Consider the following 22,628-nt stretch of genomic DNA (forward strand, 5'->3'; position numbering starts at 1 on the left):
GCAACAAATGCTATGGAGAAACTAGAGAGGGAAAACAATGGTCTAGATCTAGATTCTAAGAGTTCCCACACTTAGAAGCGGAATGTATTGGTGAAGGTTGTAGATATATATCTCCTCTTTCAAAGGCCTCATAAAGATGCAGGAATCATATGAGGGAAGGGAGAGGAAGAAAACTCAAGGGGTTCAACAATGGTGCTAAAAAATGTGCTCAAGAACCCTAGCTAAGCAATGGGGAAGAAACTCCTCTTATAGGAAAAGCAAATATGACCATTTGGACAAAAACAGAGCAGTACAATCAAGATTAGCGAAAATACTGGTTCGCTAGTGTCCACGCCGGAACAATTGGCGTACAAACAGGCGTCGCTGGTTTCCACGCCGAAACGTCTGACGAGTCACCGATCCTTTGCTGAAATACCTTATCGTACAATGCTTCAGCATATACCGGAAATTCCGGCGGCTGCCGATTTATTCTAGCGGTGAGCCCGACTGCCCATGTATGCGCACCAGTTTTGCCAAAGCTAACAAGAATTGTGGTAACTTTTGGATGCAGGCTCCAATTTTAGCAAAATTGGGCTTTTTGAAAAGCTAAGAACAAGCTCTATCTAATAGAGGCTATAAGACCCAATAAAGAGAAGTAGTAAAATACGAAATAAGGATATGTATGAAACTTCCCTAAAAGAAGAACTGGTAAAACCTCCAAACTCAAAAACGCAAAAGAAGATGTATACGAATTCCGTTTTTGATGAGCTTTGATTTGTAGAAGATCTAGAAACAAGGTAAAGAACCTCACACAGAGAAACACCAAAAATAAATAAGAATAAGGGGATGCAAAGTATGCAAAGGGTTAAGCTCCCTAATACGATTTGACCAAGTTACCTAACCGAAAGCCCCTCTTGATAGTGTTGCTATCTATCCTATAACATGGTCTCCCAACAACCATCTTGAGACCGGTTAATGGAAAACCTAGCAAGGCTATATCTTTTCCTTCCGGATCATGCTTGACCTTGATGATGATGCTCCATGCTTCATTCAAGATGGAATGCTTAACTTCATCATTGTTGCTTCGTGAAGACTCAAAGTTTGATCCCCCATACACCGCTATGGGATAGCTTAATTAAGGCATATCTTCACATGTCCATTATCACCAAATGGACGACAAGATTCAACCATGATATTATCAATATGCTCATCTTGAACTTGCCCTTCTCAACCTTGATGATGATCACCACTTGATATCATCCTCTCATGGTGACAAGGTATTAACTTGTCAATGCCTACAAGTTGTAGACTAGGGTTTCGTGGAAAGTAGAGGGCAAGTAGATCTCGAAGGTTTCAGCCGAAAAAGTACCCGACTGCTAAAAGCTAGGGTTATGTTGACAATGAATCGATCCTCTCTTTCTCCCTCGACTCCCCCTTATATAGGAGGCGGAGCCGAGAATTTTGTGATGTACAAGTTACAAAACAGCGGGAGACTCTTTGAGTTCGTCCCGTATAGTTACAAGTCTTTATTCCTAATACAACTCTATCTTCCATATTGACACCTTATTGGGCGTCCGGGCTTTGTATTCTTCGAGTCATGGGCCTTCAGTAAACCCCGGGTACCATCTTCGGCAGGTCCATTGGGGATGCCTATGTCACATGGGCTATATGAGATCTTGCTTATGATGCATTCCCATGGAAAGATACCTAACCCACATAGAAAACACAAATACACATTTATGATGGGTTATTTCATGAAGCATAATTGGCAACACTTACCATGCGACAAGATCACATGATCCCATGTGGTACATTATTTACGCTTCATGTGTTGACCAATTTGAATCCAATCTTCGCTCTTAGTCTTGATCAACCTTGTATCTCCCCATGCTCTATCATAATATCTTGATGCATATAAGAACACTTCATTTAATTGCATGCTCTAAATCTTAATCAACCATAGCTTAACTCATGAGTCTATCATGATGTCGACTTAGAGCAAGACTTGAGTTCTTCTCCTGAAATTAAACTCAAGATTTTGATCATCCATTGCTTAAGACATAAGATAGAGCATGGATAAATTGAGTTCCACACAAGAACTCCATTTTCATTTCTTCTTCTTGATCATACCATAATTTTCTCTTTAAATCGATGATCTTGACGCCAATATTCAAGGCATATCTTTATCTTCATGGCATCCACACTTGGACGAGCTTGGCATCCCAAAGAGGAATCTGCATTGTTGTGCATAAAGGCCCTTATCCGCATGCCCTAATCGGCCCACCATGTTAATTATCCTCTTCTAAAATATCTTTGATATTATTCCTAATTTTAAAGTTATTTTGAGGAATAACTTAAGGGGAAACCCCATTTCTCCGGTCTCTCTTTGATATATGCTATTTTTTGTGTAGTTGTGGTGGCAATGGATCCTTGCGTTGTAGTAGATGTTTTGATAATGAGCATTCATGATGGTTTTCCATTAGTGCTCGAACTCGCTTTTAAATGCTTTTGTAATGAATAATGTGTTTTCGTTGAGCCATTAATGGAAAAGGGTTAGCCCGTTAGAAAAAAAAGCTCGTGATGCAAAATAAAAATTGCAGAAATTATCTCCTATAAAATTTCTAGAGAAGTAAACATCTCGTAGGATTTTTGGAGTGTTTAACTTTGAATCAAATGACCTTAATATAAAAAAATTCTTATGGGTAAGAATCCTACAACTTTTTTTTCAGAAACTAATCTAAGTGGAACCCCCATTTCTCCGGTACCTCTTCAAGCGTGCTCTTTTGGCGCGCGAGAGAGAAAGAACAGTGTGTTTTGGCGCAATTTTTTAAATAAATATGAGATGTTTCCTTTTTTTCGCTCCTCGTTGCTATTCCTATTTCAGTTGTTCCACCTTATTATGATACTTTTCTATGGTTGTGGTGGCAATGTGTTTTTGTCATGTAGATTTTGTAACGAACAATGTCTTTCCGTTGAGCGATTAATGGAAAACGGTTAGCCCGGTTGGAAAAAAAACGCGCGAAACTGATTTTTCTTGGGAGATCCTCTCCTATGAAATTCCTAGTACAATAATGTTGTGTGCAAGGACCCATGTCGATCGTTTGAGATTTGCTCAAAGTCTCCAATGAATGCAGAATAGTGGGTGCATATATGCTGCATTTAAGTAGTAAATCGGCAGAGATTTTCCTTCCTCGTTATGGTTAACCTCCGCTCCATTTAAATGTCTTGCGATTCGAATGGAAATTCGACGCCGAGAACGTAGAAGACGTAGAGAGGCAGAGAGACCCGTCCCGTGCCGTCAGGTGCGATTTCCTAAACGGTTAAACAAACAAGAGAAGAGCTTCCATCCAAGCGACTCGACTCGACTCCCCCATCCTCCCTCCGTCTTGCCATCCTCCACCAGAACTCCCCCACCTTGCCCCAAATCCGGCGACAATCCCGGCGCGCCATGACCTCCTCCTACCGGCAACCCGCAACCACCAGCCCGGAGGCGCCGGGGCTGAGGACGCCCAAGGTGGAGCCCGACGCGGCGGCCGCGGCCGCGGCGGACGCCCGAAACCCTAGCTCCCCCGGCGGCCCGCCGTCGCCGGAGATGGAGGCCACGGCGGAGGCGCTCACGCGGGAGGAGGTGCTGCGCCGGCGCCGCCGCCGCGCCGCGCGCCTCGTCGGCGTCTACCGCCGCCTCTACTGGGCCATGGCGGAGGAGGTGCGCGCGCGCCACCGCCAGTACGTCTGGGAGCTCGGCCGCAGCCCGCTCGAGGCCGAGCAGCCGCCCTCCGCCGCGGGCGCCGAGGCCAAGCCCGGGCCCGCCGCGGTGCCCAGGCGGAAGAAGTGCGGATTCACGGGGTGCAAGGTGCGGGCCATGGCCATGGCCAAGTACTGCCACTCGCACATACTCATCGACCGCACGCAGGTGCTATACAAGGGCTGCGCGCACATCATCAAGAGGTGAGACCATCTTTTTTTATCCTACAGCGGAAAGCTCGGATCTTGGTCTCGTTAGGGTTCCTCTTTCGGCTGCTCTGGATCTAGCCATCTTTTGAGGGATAGCGATGCCGCCGTCTCTTTAGATTGGCTCCTGATCTCTCTTTCGAGGTTATCCCTGTTGTTCTGGTCGATTAGATCAGGACCTTCGCCTGAAGAATGCCTAAATACTATCCAGATTACTATAGTATGCAGAGGGATCCCGTGTGCAGATGCTATCTATCTTTTCTTGGGGAGAGAGATTCGCCGAACATATGTCCTTCTTTCTAGCAAAAAGGAGTTACCAATTTGCACAAAATAATTGCCCCTCGCTTGGTCTCCTATCCTGTTTTTGCATTGCTGCACCTGGGATAAGACTTCGAACCCAAGTTACTATATGATGTTACTGTATATTATGGTCCGTGACCCAAGGCAATAAGTCGAGGTCTTAATTTTAATTATATATTGTGAATTTAATCACTCTGGAAGATAAGCCCAACCATACAGAAAGCTCATATTGTGTACATCTGAGAACAAAAGTGTTTATGCTTCCAGTGGGATGAAGCAATATGAGGTGTTGTGGGATTAACTAGGTTTGTGATTGATTTGCGTTGTCTCTGGGGCCATCTTTAAACTCTCTGCTCCAATGCGGAAGTACAGTAATTCGAGCTGTATAATTCTTCGGTTTGATGTGCTTCAAAAGTTAGATCTCTAGTTGTATAGGTTTTATTATGTGGTTTGCAGGAGTTGGATTTATCAATTGGAGATAAATAATAATAAACTTAAGGTTGTTGTTAATGAATATTGTATTTTGATTCATTTAAGTATGGCCAGTTTCCCTGTCAAGAATTGGCTTATCCATGTTTGTTACTGTGTAGTTAATTCTTCTGGTTTATTAGTATTGACTACATAGAAGGTTTTCTTTTCTGTTTGAACCCAATCCAGATTGGTTCTTTCTACAATTAGGTTTGACCCTGGTTATTCTTCTTCCATTTTGTAGCTGACTTATGTTTTGCTGCCTGTAAATATTTTCTTGCTGCCAATGACCTAATTATTTTTTACAATGAGTCATCATTTCTCTTAATTTCTTTCTATTTTAGATCTTTATAGCAGCAATACTAACTAGATTCTTGATGATTTTCAGTACTGCGGATTCTGGGCGAATTACCTGTGGCAGGCCTATCTTAAAAGCATCAGTTCCCTCCCTCTGCAATGTTCACTTAATAAGATCTCAGAGGAATATATCACAGGCTTATAAGAAGGTTGGCTTTAATCCACCCCCTACTGGCCAGATCTCCCCAGATTTTAGTGTGTTGGTTGCTGAAACCGTCCGTCAGATCCAAGCCAGAAGGAGACGATCCCGAAGTGCCGCAGAAGGGAAGAAATGCCCCAAAGATGGGAAAGTTGACTGAGCTCTGTCCTTGAAAGATATGGAATGTGGAAACTGTAAGTGGTGTGCATGACTGGGAGACAATTTGTATGACCTTGGTTGTCAGTTAATAGCAAATGACAAACAAAAGGTTAATTCAACCAGCTGGTGGTGGAAGTATCAACTGCGAGGGTTCGCAATTGCTTGCCTCAGGATTTCATTTATGTCTAGCAAAATGCTTCTGTATGGGATTGATGGCTGGTTGAACATGCTGCAGGACGGCTATGGTTGATTCAATTGATGTGCTGAGCCATGATCTTCTGATAGTAAGGTATGCTTTAGGTATATACTGGGTCGGTACATTTGCCGATTGCTGATTAAAGAAAGTGGTGAGTTGTGAAGCCATATGTTCAACCGTTACATTCTGAACTGGATTTTAAATTGAGTGCCTCTTGTGGAGTAAATAACATTACCTCTTTCAGCTTGGGTCATGTATACCATGCGATGGCTGTCCTGTTATTCAGCTTGGTGTTTCTTTGATGCTCAACTTGTTATTGGAACTTGTGAAGTATACACTGTTCCTATTTCTCAAGATGCAAATGTGTTTGTGAGCTCAACTTTAACTTCTGCTGAAAGGACTGAAAGCATGGTAATAACTGGAATTTTTGCTTCTGCCGAAGATGCCAGAAGTGCCGATCCTGAGGGAGGAACCATACAAGTAAGGAACTACAAGGGAGAGTGGTCTTCCTGTACATGTTGATGTCTACGGCACGGATTGTCGCCTGATACCATGGTTTAGCCGGAATGCTTGCGTTGCACCAGAGATGTTTCACATGGAGAGGATCTTGTTCTGCATCATGGACAAAGGAAGGAACCCTGCAAGTATTATGAGATAGCTGATATTAATGCAAGGTAGGAGCCCTAGATACAACAGATACTGTAGTTTCCTAGTAGTACAATCAAATTTCATGATATCCTTCTTGCACAAGATGGTAACTTCTGAAATGATGGATGTGTGTCTGATCTTGCACCACCCAACACATGAATGTGACAGTAGGGCAAGATGTGGCAGATCGCTGGTGTTGGACTTTGGGATGGCTGATATTGGATGGTGGCCTGGTACTATATAGGACATGACTAACGGAACTGACACATTTGTTCATCTTCCTGATATGAGAATGGTTTCCTGTTGCTAGTTGTATCAAGTGTGAATAACTTGGAGTGAGCGTTTTTATTGTTTTGTTTAGCCTTTATGGTTGTCTTGCACTTTCACACCAGCCATGGTATTTTTCCCGACTACATTTCTGACCTGTATACCCGTATGGCTTATTTTCACTTTGCATGAGCTGGTAGAGCGGCCAGGATCCATTCTCTTGCTATCTTGAAAGAGCTCTAAGCTCTCAGGGTTTTGAGAGTCTGGTTGAACAAGATATCGCTCTCGTTGGGCCTACATAGATTTTAGTTAGTGTTCTACACTTTACTGTTGATGGACAGTGGAGGCGGTGTCCTGCAATTCTGCAGCACAAGTGCCACGCCTTCAAGCAGCAGCAGACCTTCACGCCAACGCTCTTTGACAGCTCGCTCTCCTGCAGCACCCTCGCACAGCAGCCTATCGCCTTCTCCCAGCAGAACGCTGCCCTCACCCAGCATCATGGCGTTCTCCGACGCCCTGACGCAGCACAGTCCAGGACCTGGAGAACATAAAGCATCGCTCCTCTCCTCCAGGCGAACGGCTCGCTCCAACAGGAAGACGACACACACATGCCACTGACAAACTCATACAAGGACACGGCAACTGTTATCACCTGAAGTCAAGTTTTTTGTGCGCTGCACCCAGACATGGTCCGTAAGCACACACAACAAAGGCAACAATGCGACTGTACCACCAAATACTGCAGATCGGATCAGCAACTCATTACGGAGTTTCCTTTCAACATAAAACTCATTTCAGCGAATTTTTGGTCAATTGTCAACAGTGTTCTTGCAATGACCCTAAGCCACAATGATGAGAAGTATTTTTTGACTTGGGTGCTTAGTAAGAAAAGACTTCCTTTACTGAGATTGGTTTATCATATAGGGTGGGAGTCACAACTCGAAAATAACCTAAGAAAGATAGATGGATCAAGCAATGCAAATCAGAACCAATAGATGGAAATAATTTCATGGTATTCTATCCTGCGCTTCAACAAATAGGCATACTGAGGTGAATAGCTCTTATCCTCTTTGCTCAAGATATTATGGAAATATTAAACATGCTTTGTTTTTGTATCATTGAGCAAAGGAAATTTGGATGAAGATGGGTCTATGGAATTTAATCGACGAAGGTTTCACAACAGACCTATCTGATTGTACTGTAATAGATTACTCGATGATGTGTAAGTTTTAGACCCTTATGTGATAATGTGTAAGGACCCTTACATGATAATGTGTAAGTTTTTCAACCCTAGGGAAAATCTTATGCAGAGCTAAGAGAGGTGATCATGATTACGAAGCGGTTTATTTAGTGGATTAGAAGCCAAAAAGACCATAGGGAAACGGCGTAACCAGTGAATCTGCTGGTGTTGGATTGGCTCGACGGGGTTTTTGTTTCTGTGAATGTCGATGCAGGCTTTAGCCAAGATACGAGTGCCGTGATTAGGGATGATAAAGGAAATTTCCTTGCGGTTTTTAATGAACCCGTTGATTTTGCTATTGATGTAGCTACTATGGAGGCTTTGGCGATCAGCTATACTCTATACTTGACGAGTCAACTCAGGGCCAATGAATTGATGATACAATCTAACAGTTTGGAGATGATCAAGATTTTGAAGGATAGGGTATTTAAGGTGATTGCATCGGCAGCTACCATTTAAGTTATTTGTACACAAGGCACATATTTTACAAAGGTAGATTTTACTTTCTGCTCTAGAAATACAAACCTTGTCGCAAGTTTGAAAATTCAAACTCTTCAGGGAAAAAAACATATCATATATGTTCCATTATGTATTCCCCGGAAGTTTCGCTTCATTTAGTTAAATGGTTTATCCTCAAGTGTTTTTTCACATTTTTTTTTCAAGAATCCATTAGTAAATCATAAAACATTGAGTCAAATGAAACCAAACTTTCAGAGAATAAACAATTGAACGTATACACCTTGATGGAATTTTTCCATTTTCCCCTAAAGAGATTGAATTTGAATTCAAAATTCCAATCGAACTGTCCGTTCAATCCTGAGATCCACATGCTTTTATTATTCCACCGTTAATCGGCAGTTTAGGTGCAATTTAGTTCCTGATGCTTACCCTTAAAATAAACAGTGCTTACTGGCATCTCGTGAACTCAATGCGTATATACAGTACTTCCTCCGATTCATATTATTGACTCAACTTTATCTAGATACAAATGTATCTAGTCAACAAATGCATCTAGATACATGCGTATCTAGATAAAGTTGAGTCAATTAATTTAGATCGGAGGGAGTAATTAAAAGAGAATACTGAACACACAAGATTGTTGTGGTAATTATTTCCCCGGCATTTCATTTTTTTAAAGTTATTTTCAATCAGCAGGAGTATGTTTTGACGAACCACCAGTGTTTCAAAATGGTACTAGGCCATGTTTTTGCAAGCTAAAAAGTAATGTTGTCCACGAGCCGATTTTTCCTTACCTTATGTATCGGTTGGTTTGAACTTTATTTTTTTGTGGCACTGAGTTTTATGCTCAAATGTGGGAGCAAACTCTAAGCAAGAAATGAGGTTCTCCGCCCTTCTTCCACTCTGTCCCAAAAGACTAACTAAGGGCGGGCGCGAGGGTTCTAATGTCAGCAAAACCGAAGTTGATTCGTACATCGTAGGATCCCATCTTATTGACGCTTAATTTCAGGCATCTCCTCAAGATGTTGCACAGGAAATTTGTTTAGAGTTTGGCTTGCCGCATGAGAATCTGTTGGATAAATAAGTACCTCATGTTGGAGCCTACCGTTGTAGCTCTGGAGTCTGGCCTAGGAACGCTGTGACTAATTTTCTTTCTTTCTCAGCTCAAGCATCTACACAAGCGCCCATCATTGATCATGCCCTAAGACCAACTGAGTCACACTTTCATGTTCTTCACATACTGTATTTCAGAACTTCTTTTATTTGGTAGCTTGATTCTCACTTGATTTATTTCTCTCATTTTAGTTGCAAGAATGTTACACCTGAGGAAATGGAAGACAAATTAAAGAAGGGGAAAGTGACTAGCCAGCAAATTGATTAATCAGAACTGGCTTTAGCGAGTTTCAACAAGAGGCGGAATGTATGTCCATTTTCCTGTCTTCCATCTGCTATTTGGTTTCTTCTTGTAAATTTTATCCAAAGTTGGTGGATATTTGTGTTCCACTGTAGCTTACACTGTGTTTGGATGCATAGAATTGCGAATGGAATTGAATTAGACTAGAGGAAATGTAACATTTTGTTTCTCAAAGATAATTGTAAGGGAAAACCCCACGGTATAATTGCATCCACAAGCACTTGAAGACGGGTTATACATTCAATCTCCCATCCAAGTGAGGTGGGCTCAATTCCTACAAATATTGAATTAGGACTGCGTCTTTCAAATACTTTAGTGTGATTTTTATTGGTAAGACATTATGATAGTTTCAATTTGGAAACCTTTTCAAGAATACAGAATTTCTCTATTCCACTTCTACCAAACTATAGTAGCTACCGAGAGTTCTTGTTAATTCAGTTAGAAGAATTGGCAGCTTGACTCCATTGCAAACTTTGCTATGAATTTCTGACAGTACATAATCGACATTTCATTTTGTTGTATCCAATTTTGGTTGATCAATCTGTAAACATACTTAGAATGTGGCTTTCGCCTTCTTGCTTCTACATCTCTGGTTCTCCTACTGTTTGTTCTAGATATTTGGTTGATTTCCCTATAAAACCTGAGTCTCCTTAGCCTAGGGTTGCGTTTGATTGATCTTATTTTGGTCTTTTTTTCGGGTCTGCGTGCAATTTTGAAAGTGGCTCAGTCACTAGCAGATTATGGTAGACCTAACCATATTTAAACTAGATCAGTTACGTGCACCACATCATTGTAACAAGGCTCAGCATATAGCTTTGGGTACTTTTCACAAACCTATTATTTCTCCCCTCTTTCTGTCCAACTTGTAGGTAAAGTTTGATTTATGTGAGCCATTGCTTTCTAGAACTTTCCAGTCCTGGAACAACAGAGATTTTTTTGTGCACCTCAATTTCGTCGCGAAGCGCAACGATAAGAAGAAACTCTTTTTCGCCGATATAGAAGAATGCGGAAGGCGCAGCGTAGAGAACTTGAAAGTACGCTGCTGCATTCCGCTGGATTCATTATGTGAAGGCAAGTCTTCTGAAACTTTGGAACCTTGTCCATATAAGCGTATGGATCATCACTAACTGATTTTTTAAATGTTTTCTCCCATTTCAACAGTATGTTTCTGTAGATGTTGGCACTGACTGGATTTTAGTATTTGTTCTGCAGTTGGTTATTATTACTACTACCGTTCTGTTCCTACACATGGCTGTAGGAAATGGCTCGACTTCACGAGGTGCTACGCTTGCACCGAGCATCTGAAACATCAGGCTGATGGGCTGACTTACTCAGGTGGCCATGACTATCGGAGGAAGAATTATCTTGTTTAGAAGGTGTCTCATTCATCAGGCCGCATCAGAAAGGTAGTGAGCAGTTGGCCATTAATTCCTACACCTGTGACGCGTGCAATCATATCTTCTTTAGGTAAGTAGCTATTTGTCGCTGTCACTTGACATAACCTTCATTTCCCCCCCTCTCAAACACTGGAAGCGTGCTATGTCGAGTTTGGGCGCAAGCTCGTGTTTCTGTACTTCGCATCTGAGAAAACCGAGGAACTTCATTTCTCGCTTTTTTTTTTTGGAAAGATATATATTTTGTCAGTTAATGGATTACAGGTAAGACGAGTTAATAGTTAAAACTGAACAAAAGTCAGCTTTCGAGTTACTGGTTCTTCCTCTTGCCTTGGATTTTTTTTTTAAAATCTCCATACCATTTTTAAAGTGTCTATCTAAACATTTCTAAAGAATTTTGAAGTCATTTCCTTGAAGTTTGACTCGACGTATATCAGAAATATAACAGCTTTTACTGAACCAAATAAAGTTAAGATAACATACAGTACCTCGTACACATATACTGTTATCAGCTGCAGTGGATGCACAATTGCACATGTAGCCTGACAACCCGACATACTGCATCCTGAAATTTCAAGAACTGTCTGGAAAACAATACTGTGCATATCCACATATACAAAGGTAATTCTTTTCACGTTTAAAGTCTGGCGCTGCGAATGTGAACAAGCCATCTCCCTCATTACTGTACAAAGTTGTTAGTACTAGCTCCTTTTTGGCATCATAAACTGCATCAGTGGCAGACAGCCAAGTTACGACCACCGAGACATCTAGGTATCTCTGATGCCTGTGGAAGTGACAGAGAGCCCAGAAGTTACTACCGCTTGCTGCAGAAGGATTAGTATGTCGCCGAAGGCAGAGCATCATTCCTTTGTCCCTTTGCAGCTCAAGGAGGCAGCATCAGATGCCAGAGGTGAGACCAAAGGCTGGCACACATTCTCACCCTTTCTGCTTTTCCAGCTCTGTTGCTCTAATTCAGAGAAAACGATGTCCTCCTAGAACACACTCCAAGGATCCACGGCGAGAATCCGAGATGTATATAATCTCGTGGCGGTTATCCATTGGCTGCATCAGGAATTCTTGTGCATAATACTCTACCATCGTCCTGCCTGGCCTGCTGATCGAGCTAGCTAGCTAGCTAGGTAGCGTTGGTTCATGCAAATGCCGTTCTGCTCTATGATGTGGGACAGGAGTCCGGCCCCGCCGGAGGACGCCATCACCATCAATGGCACCGTGGTGGTCGCCAAAAACTTCGGCCTGTCGGCGCCGGGAAAGTCCACCACCCTGCGCCTGTTCAGCGGCACGCAGATCGATCACGGTGAGTTGGTTCACTGTCATCATGTCAACTAGCAGCATTGTCAAGCGGAACTGCAATGAAATGAAGTGATACTGGAGGGTGCAGGGACGAGGAAGGGGAAGCTGAGCACGGAGGCGGCGCTGCGGGGCGGCAAGAAGAGCAAGCACGGGAAGACGAGCACGGTGACGTACCATGTGACGTTCGTGGTGGAGGCCGAGTTCGGCACGCCGGGGGCCGTGGCCGTCAAGAACGGCAACCGCGCCGACCAGTTCTTCCTCCGCCATGTGAGGCTGGAGCTCGCACACGACCGGAGCATCCACTTCGAGTGCAACTCATGGGTGTACCCCTACAAGAAGACCAACTCCGACCGCCTCTTCTTCATCAACACGGTCTGGAATTCAGTAACCCATTACCAGTTCGTCGAGTGTGAAATCATTCTACAAGCTAGTATAATAATAACTGATTAAGGTCTGTGTGATGCATGCGCACCAGAGCTACCTGCCTTCCAAGACGCCGGAGGCGTTGCTGCTGCTGCGGGACGAGGAGCTGAGGAGCCTGCGAGGGAACGGGAGGGAGAGAGGAAGGACTGGGAACGCATCTACGACTACGACTACTACAACGACCTCGGCAACCCGGACAATCCGGACCACGTCCGGCCGGTCATGGGCGGCACCAGGATGCATCCCTACCCGCGGCGTTGCCGGACAGGCCGCGCCCTCAGCAAGACCGGTAAATGATTAACTAACGCTCTCTGAAACTTACTGCCATTAGGCCCATTCCCAATGCCAGCTGATTTCTGAACCATGGATTCGATGGATTTCAGACGAGGTGACGGAAACGCGCAAGCACGTGATCAACCTCGACTTCTACATCCCACCGGATGAGCGGTTCAGCCCGGGCAAGCTGGCCGAGGTGTTGACGCTCGGGGTGCAGGCGGTGACGCACTTCGTGGTCCCGGAGATGAAGACGATGATCCAGGGTAACAACTTCAAGTCCATTGAGCTGCTCACCAGGGACCTGTACACCAAGCCCTCGCAGCCGGCGGCGGACGGCGAGGTCATGGAGCAGCTCAAGACCTCCGTGCCGTCCAAAAAGACCTACAAGCAGGTGGCCAAGAACGTCAAGGACACTCCCGTCAAGTTCCCCATTCCACAAGTTATTCAGCGTGAGTTACTCTGTTTCTTTAATTGATTGGTCAAATTAAAAATCTAGTTTCGCTTGTTTGTTGATCTTGGATGATTGATGATACAGATGACCTTGAGGCGTGGAGGAGCGACGAGGAATTCGCCAGGGAAATGCTGGCTGGTCTCAATCCTGTTGCGATCAAGAGATTACAAGTAACCAATTCATCTCATCCTGAATTTTGTTGACTGAAGTCTCAAAACTGTACCATTTGAGTGACAACAGTTGATTAACCAAGAGATCCTTCACATTGCAGAAGTTTCCACCGGTTAGCAGTGGTGGGAAGAAGAGCTCGATAACAGCCCAACATGTTGAGAGCCAGTTTGCAGATGTAACTATTGAAATGGTTAGTAAGACTGCTCTCTGTTTTTTGTTCTTGTTTCTCTGCTTGGTAGAATGATGCAATTATCCATGCGTGTTGGCAGGCAATGCGGCAGAACCGGCTGTACATCCTGGATCACCACGACTACCTGATGCCGTACCTGAGGCGCATCAACACGCTGGGCGTGTGCATCTACGCGTCGCGCACCCTGCTCTTCCTCAAGTCCGACGGCACCCTGAAACCAGTCGTCATAGAGCTGAGCCTGCCTGCTACCGACGGCGGCGACGGCGAGATCAGCAGGATCTTCCTCCCCGCGAGCCACGGCACCGACGCGCACCTGTGGCAGCTCGCCAAAGCCCACGTCTCCGTCAACGATTCAGGGTACCATCAGCTCATTAGCCACTGGCTCTTCACGCACGCCGCGGTGGAGCCGTTCGTCATCGCCACCAAGAGGCAGCTCAGCGCCATGCACCCCATCCACAAGCTCCTGGAGCCGCACTTCAAGGACACCATGCAGATCAACACCCTCGCCAGGAGCATCCTCCTCAACGCTGGAGGCATCCTCGAGAGGACAATGTACCCTGGCAGGTACGCACTGGAGATGTCGTCCGCCATCTACGGGGACTGGAGGTTCACCGAGCAGTCCCTGCCCAACGATCTCGTCAGGAGAGGGATGGCCTCCAAAGACCCTGCCATGCCCGGCGGCCTGTCGTTGCACATCGAGGACTACCCGTACGCCGTCGACGGCCTCGACGTCTGGCGCGCCATCGACGGCTGGGTGCGCAGCTACTGCGCGCACTTCTACCACCACGACACGGACGTCGAGGAAGACACCGAGCTGCAGGCCTGGTGGGACGACGTCCGCTCCGTGGGACACGGCGACCGGCAAGGCGACCCGGCGTGCTGGCTCGCCCTGGACAGCGTCGACAACCTAGCCGAGACGTTGTCCACGCTTGTCTGGATCGCCTCCGCGCTGCACGCGGCCGTCAACTTCGGCCAGTACGGCTACGCGGGGTTCCCGCCCAACAGGCCCACCCGGTGCCGCCGGTTCGTGCCGCTGCCGGGGTCGCCCGAGATGACGCAGCTGGAGGCCGACCCGGACAAGTTCTTCCTCGAGATGATACCCGACAGGTTCACCGCCACGCTCGGGCTGGCGCTCATCGAGGTGCTCTCCAACCACACCTCCGACGAGGTCTACCTCGGCCAGCGCGCCACCTCCACGTGGACGGACGACGGCGAGCTGCTGCGGCTGCTCGATCGGTTCCGCGAGGAGCTCAGGAGGGTGGAGAAGAGGGTCACGGAGAGGAACAAGGACCCGCGGCTAAATAACCGGAGGGGTCCGGTCAAGGTGCCATACACGCTGCTGTTCCCGGACGTCGCCGGCACGGAGAAGGGGCTCACCGGAAGAGGGATACCAAATAGCGTCTCCATATGATCCATCCATCCACATGCTGTATATATAGTGCTATCTACTTTTGGTTTGGTTTGGTGGTCTTCTTTTCGAGTCTGGGATTTCTTTGTTGGTTTCAGCTTTTGAAAATTGATTTGTTGTGAAATCTGGTGCATGGTTTGGGGTTATAATTATACAGCAAAAAGAATACAAATGATGTTCAATTGCTTTGTGCTAGCGGTTAAAATCCCAAAGGATGTGTCTATTCAGATGTACCCAATGCATTTGCCTCGGTTTTAGCCAATGTGTAACTTCTTTTGTTGCCTTTCAGAAGTTAGAAATATGAGGTCAGTACTGAGCGTCGCTGGCCAGCCACACGATTGATTTTAGTGGGGAATTTCGTTTGACTGATGCATGTAAAAATTTTGGGCATAATTTTTCAGAATGCAAATATTTTTTCCTGCGATCACTGAAAGTCGTAAAAAAAGGTTGCAACAATTTGAATGCACTAGTAAGCAACAAATTCCAAATTTAGTCATAGCAAAACGTAATAAAAGGGTGGCAGCTTGCAGCAAAAAATACCAACACATCCAGCATAGTATATGCTAAAGTATTCAACATCAGGGAAACATGTTAGAAATATTGCATAAACCTCTTTATACCATAAACCTATAAGGCCCAGAAATCATTGCAGTTGACACAGAACAAGAAAATGCGAAATTCCAGCAAAATCGCCAACACCGTTCGCAACATCAGAAATTCCCCAAAAGACTAACATTCGTCATCAACCATGGAGACATTACTTGTGTCGATTCGAGCTCACTGGCAACGAATCAACCATGTCGGAACTCCGTGAGAGACAAATCAGGTGAACCCCCGACCCATCCACTCCGGCGTCATCTTTTCCAAGTCCGACGTGCGGGCAGGTTGCCTTTGATGGCCTCCATTGCGAGCTCTGCCATGGCGTTCATGGTGACATCCATGATTAGCTCCCTTGACCTATATTTGGGGTATCAACAGAAAGAGGCTAATCGACAAAGGAGGAGGCAACAGCTGGCAGGAGAGCAACACAAGCAGAGGATCAACAACCATACGTATGTTCATGCGTAAGAGTGGCTTCCGAAGAAAGTCCGGAGGTGCGGGGAGGGGGGAGGGGGGTGCTTTTGGAGCATTTGTTGGGAGATAGGAGAAGCAACAACTACATGAGAAGAAACCGTATATAGGATGGTGTGCAGTAGAACCACGCCTCCGTCAAGTCCCGCACCTTGCTAGGGAAACACATCTCGGGGAATTCAACCCCAGCCCGTCTCTAGAAGGTAATGGCCCCGCACATGATGAACTTGCCCCTAGCGACTTCCTTCAGCGCCATGCGCCAGAATAAATCTGGGACATGAGAAGAGAGGGCTCGATGCCGAGGTACCACTCGCAGGCCATGGTGTACATGGATACTTGGAGTAGCAAGTTGGGAGATATGTCCTGCGCGTGGAGCTTGAAGAAGAAAACAAGGTCCCACAAGAACCTGGATCTGGGTGACATAAAGCCCCGATCCAGCCATGCCTTGAAGAAGACGTGCTCCCCGTCATGGGGAAGCAGAATCGCCTCCACCCCCGGTGCACGCCACCCGCTCTCCTCCAACATGCCGTTTACGGCGTACTTATTCAACATTTCTTCTGTGATGGAGGACTTAGCGAAGTTTCTCCCCATCGTGCGGGTCCCTTTCGGCTTTTGGTTGGAAGGTTTAGGGCCCATGGCATTTGAGGGAGAGATGGGTAGAAAGATTGAAGTTTTCTTCTCATAGAAATGGCGATGGTAGTGGAAGAAATAGAGGGGAAGTGAAGAATGGAGGTGTAGATCTCATAGTTGCAAGGTTACATATTGCGTGTAGCTAGTTTTCAAAAGTAAGAGTATCAAATCCGGTAATGATTTTATTGCCTCTTGTTATCTTCACTTAAAGGTACCTGCAAGTTGTCTTGAATCCAAAGCAAGTGAAATCAAAAGTGTTTGTTCTTGAGAAGTTGTGAACAGAGTATTAATTAAACCTGAAGTAAATGATACGGTGCAGTAAAACGTTTTCGGGGAGTTGCAGTTTTACCACTAGCCTAAGTACAGTGATTAGGATTATTGAATTTTCTTTTATATATAGGTGTGTGGCAAAGCCCCTTAAATGGATACTCCCAGAACCACTATTTCACATCCCTTATAACCACTACCTTTTTTTCCATCTCATGTTGCAATTAAGGGTCTCCCCATAGTCATGGTAATATGCACCAGTCCTTGCGGTCCTCGTATATACACGATTGACGGAGACGACGAATCCTTTCACTTTACGCCCACGTACCCCCAAGCACGTACAATGATGATTCTTACACTATTAGGACAAACCTCATCGCCGGCGGACCAGAATTACCTATCGTTAACGCACGAGCGCCCGCCGGCTCAAATCGGCTGGTGGTAATGGCTTATCGCCGGCGCATCAGGTTTGCCCGCTAGCGGTAGCTTACTTACCGCCGACACACCAGCTTGGTGCACCGGCAATAAGTTGTTACCACTCGCGCACCAACGATAATCTCTTTTTCCAGTGGGGGGCCACGATTCACCGATGATACAAGCCTAGGTGCGCCGGTGGTATGTTTTGTTTTTTTAAGGATTTTCAATGTATATTTGCAGTATTTATACATGTCCATTACACTGTTAATATTACATGTTCAGTACACATGCAGTATGGAAACACATGCGTTCGAACATGAGAGTTTACGGTATCAGTTCACAAATCGACAAGAAGTTTCCAAATCATGATTCATATCATGTTACAATTAAATTAAGTAGCAATAGAAGCAGGTCTCGACCTAGTCGCTAGTGTCATAATTCACAATCTAGCTACTGACCTAAACTACGATCACGTATAACAGCGACACGGTCACGATGGGTGGTCTTATGTTGCTACTTCCTCCGTCCCAAAATATAAGGCGTCTAAGCTTTGGTCAAAAGTCAACATATTTTAAGTTTGACCAAATTTATACGTAAAAATATAAGCATTCACAATACCAAATCAATATCAATAGATTCACCAGAAAGTATAGTTTCTCAAAATGTCTATTTAATGTTGAAGATATTTATATTTTTACGTATAAATTTGGTCAAACTTAGAAATTGTTGACTTTTGACCAAAGCTTAGGCGCCTTATATTTTGTGACGGAGGGAGTACTATCTTCCGCCTCCGCCCTAGTGTTGTGCTTTTTGTAGTTGTTGCCGCTGAAACAGTGCATTTGTTTCCGATAATCTTTCCAATCATCGTAGACTCCAGGAATCCTACCATTGTACTCCCTCCGTTCTTTTTTAATTGACTCGGATTTAGTACAACTTTGTACTAAATTTGAGTCAATTAAAAAGGAACGGAGAGAGTACACAACATACGATGACATCTCTGTGCACAAGAATAATGAAACTTTAATAGAAAATTCATAGATAATATATATATATGCACCATATAAGTATGCAACGAAAAAATAGTTAATCATGAATGCATATGATTTCGTGACCAATGCAGACTCATATAAAGACATAGAAAAAACAAAAGGAGAAGCACAAGGCCAAATTAAATGCGCAAATTCACATGGACATATGAAATGGTTTTATGCTCAATGGTAATGCTTGACCCCTTTTTATAAAAATATTCTTTAGTTTTATCGATCAAGGCATCAAGGCTCGATGTGCACCTCGGTGTTGATGGTCTTTCTCACTAGGAAATCCATCGCCACATTTATCAGCAACGCCAACTCAGAGGTGATAATATCGTCGCAAGTGTCTTTTAGATGTGAAGAAATCTCTAATTTTTCCAATTCTCCCCGTGTGAAATCATGAATAGCTCAACGTTATATTTTAACAATAGTAAGATTCATGACAAATCTCTATAAGATAAGAAATTTTATTCACATTAAACCTAAAAAAATGAGTCTATGTATTTTCGTACCTAGTCCAATTTTTTGGTTCAAAGTTGGTTTCTGCAAAGTGTTCACTAAAACAAGCATAAACTTTTTATACGGATTTCGTTTTTGATGTTTTTGATGCACGACCACTAAAATTATTCAAAAAAATATGCATATCTAAATATTTTTCACAAAAATCAAGGTAGAACAGTCATACTACCTTGCTCCACTCGAAGCTTCGTGTATGGGGGTGCGAGTGGTCCATTGCAAGGAAACCGAACACCGAGGTCGCGTTTGGTAATCTGCACCCAATGTTTGGCTCATGGAGCAGGAAGACGGGAAGCAGTGCATGTTGCAAATAAACTCTGGACCATATTTACCAATTGTTTGGTAGCTCGTGAAGAACCTTTTGGCCCGACAGATACACAAGGTCCAATTTGTTTGGTTACATACGAATCAGCTTTAGCGTCACCATTTGTTCACGGGGTGATCTTACCTCTTACCTCTTACCTCCTCACCTATCACAATTAGCCTCACATCGCTGTCGATGAAGCTTGGCACTGCCGGCGCGTGGAAAGACCACCATGCCACTCTCGCCGGCGGTGGCCAAGGTGGTTTGTGTTACCTACGTGCAAGACTAGACTGAATATGATAGGCCGAAGCTTCCGGCGTAGCACAACAAGGTCGGTGTCATCACTACCTACACCTACACGATTACCACCATGCCGTCACCAATGATGGTGGCTGATACGTCTCCGACGTATCGATAATTTCTTATGTTCTATGCCATATTATTGATGATACCTACATGTTTTATGCACACTTTATGTCATATTCGTGCATTTTCTGGAACTAACCTATTAACAAGATGCCGAAGTGCCGGTTCCTGTTTTCTGCTGTTTTTGGTTTCAGAAATCCTAGTAACGAAATATTCTCGGAATCGGACGAAATCAAGACCCGGGTTCCTATTTTCACCGGAAGCATCCGGAACACCCGGGAAGGACCGGAGGGGGCACTGGGCCCCCAGACCATAGGCCGGCGCGGCCCAGGCCCTGGCCGCGCCGCCATATGGTGTGGCCACCCCTTCGACCCTCCTGCGCCGCCTCTTCGCCTATATAAAGCCTCCGTCGCGAAAACCCTGACGCGAAAAACCACGATACGGAAAACCTTCCAGAGCCGCCGCCATCGCGAAGCCAAGATCCGGGGACAGGAGTCTCCGTTCCGGCACCTGCCGGAGCGGGGAAGTGCCCCCGGAAGGCTTCTCCATCGACACCGCTGCCATCTCCACCGTCATCTTCATCACCGCTGCTGCTCCCATGAGGAGGGAGTAGTTCTCCATCGAGGCTCGGGGCTGTACCGGTAGCTATGTGGTTCATCTCTCTCCTATGTACTTCAATACAATAATCTCATGAGCTGCCTTACATGATTGAGATTCATATGATGATGCTTGTAATCTAGATGTCATTATGCTAGTCAAGTGAGTTTTACTTATGTGATCTCCAGGAGACTCATTGTCCCACGTGTGTAAAGGTGACGAGTGTGTGCACCGTGTGGGTCTCTTAGGCTATATTTCACGAGAATACTTATTCACCGATGAATGGCATAGTGAGGTGCTTATTTATATCTCTTTATGATTGCAATGTGTTTGTATCACAATTTATCTATGTGCAACTCTAGCAATGTTATTAAAGTAGTTTTATTCCTCCCGCACGTGTGCAAAGGTGACAGAGTGTGTGCACCGTGTTAGTACTTGGTTTATGCTATGATCATGATCTCTTGTAGATTGCGAAGTTAACTATTGCTATGATAATATTGATGTGATCTATTCCTCCTACATATGCATGAAGGTGACGAGTGTGCATGCTATGCTAGTACTTGGTTTAGTCTTTTGATCTATCTTACACTAAAGGTTACTAAAATATGAGCATTATTGTGGAGCTTGTTAACTCCGGCATTGAGGGTTCGTGTAATCCTACGCAATGTGTTCATCATCCAACAAAAGTGTAGAGTATGCATTTATCTATTCTGTTATGTGATCAATGTTGAGAGTGTCCACTAGTGAAAGTGTAATCCCTAGGCCTTGTTCTTAAATACTGCTATTGCTGCTTGTTTACTGTTTTACTGCATTACTACTGCTTGCGTTACTACTTGCTTGTTTACTTGTCTCGGGCAAAGCACTTTTACGGTGCCGTTGCCACTACTATTTCATACCACCTGTATTTCACTATCTCTTCGCCGAACTAGTGCACCTATTAGGTGTGTTGGGGACACAAGAGACTTCTTGCTTTGTGGTTGCAGGGTTGCATGAGAGGGATATCTTTGACCTCTTCCTCCACGAGATCGATAAACCTTGGGTGATCCACTTAAGGGAAACTTGCTGCTGTTCTACAAACCTCTGCTCTTGGAGGCCCAACACTTGTCTACAAGAATAGAAGCTCCCGTAGACATCAAGCACTTTTCACGGCGCCGTTGCGAGGAGGAAAGGTAAAAAGGCACTCATACTCCGGTTCCGGTGTAAAGTACTTTTCTGGCGCCATTGTGTTTGTGCTCGAAGCTATTTCCTTTAGATCCTGCAATTGCATCTTTTTGTTTCTTGTTTACACTAGTTTGGCATAATGGACAACAATGAGCTTCTTGTTCTATTTCCTGATTTAAAACATGGATTGTTTGATGCGAAAATTAAAAAACCTATGGAACCTTATTTGCATGCTGGTAGTAATATTAGTATGAACGCTTTGAACACCATTGTTGCTAATGATATAGAAAGTTCTAAGCTTGGGGAAGCTGGTTTTCATGATCTTTTTAGTCCCCCAAGCATTGAGGAGAAAATTTTCGTGATGATACTTTGCCTCCTATTTATGATGATAATGATAGTGGTCTTTTGGTGCCACCTACTATGGAGAGTAAATTTTGTTGTGATTATACTATGCCTCCTACACTTGATGAGAATAATAATGATAGCTACTTTGTTGAATTTGCTCCCACTACAACTAATAAAATTGATTATGCTTATGTGGAGAGTAATAATTTTATGCATGAGACTCATGATAAGAATGCTTTATGTGATAGTTATATTGTTGAGTTTGCTCATGTTGCTACTGAAAGTTATTATGAGAGAGGAAAATATGGTTGTAGAAATTTTCATGTTACTAAAATGCCTCTCTATGTGCTGAAATTTTTGAAGCTACACTTGTTTTATCTTCCTATGCTTGTTACTTTGCTCTTCATGAACTTGTTTATTTACAAGATTCCTATGCATAGGAAGCATGTTAGGCTTAAATGTGTTTTGAATTTGCCTCTTGATGCTCTCTTTTGCTTCAAATACTATTTCTTGCGAGTGCATCATTAAAACTGCTGAGCCCATCTTAATGGCTATAAAGAAAAGAACTTCTTGGGAGATAACCCATGTGTTTATTTTGCTACAGTACTTTGTTTTATATTTGTGTCTTGGAAGTTGTTTACTACTGTAGCAACCTCTCCTTATCTTAGTTTTATGTTTTGTTGTGCCAAGTAAAGTCTTTGATAGTAAAGTAAATACTAGAT

General features: G+C 44.4%; 2 protein-coding genes across 2 annotated transcripts; both read left to right on the forward strand.

The window, feature by feature from the left end:
• Nucleotides 1–3,535: 3,535 nt before the first annotated feature.
• Nucleotides 3,536–6,583, forward strand: LOC124708008 (the record flags this gene model as incomplete). The annotated part of the gene is made up of 2 exons (XM_047239699.1): nt 3,536–3,927; nt 5,087–6,583. Coding segments are annotated over 2 exons (660 nt in total), but the record flags the coding sequence as incomplete, so codon positions are not given.
• Nucleotides 6,584–11,623: 5,040 nt separating this feature from the next.
• On the forward strand, nt 11,624–15,313 carry LOC124708306 (linoleate 9S-lipoxygenase 6-like). The gene is given in 8 exon segments (XM_047239985.1): nt 11,624–12,286; nt 12,371–12,654; nt 12,758–12,833; nt 12,836–12,994; nt 13,089–13,430; nt 13,517–13,602; nt 13,704–13,793; nt 13,873–15,313. Coding segments are annotated over 8 exon segments (2,532 nt in total). The 5' UTR covers nt 11,624–12,123; the 3' UTR covers nt 15,205–15,313.
• Nucleotides 15,314–22,628: the final 7,315 nt, after the last annotated feature.

This window comes from Lolium rigidum, chromosome 4 (genome assembly GCF_022539505.1).
Source record: "Lolium rigidum isolate FL_2022 chromosome 4, APGP_CSIRO_Lrig_0.1, whole genome shotgun sequence".
Lineage (NCBI taxonomy): Eukaryota > Viridiplantae > Streptophyta > Magnoliopsida > Poales > Poaceae > Lolium > Lolium rigidum.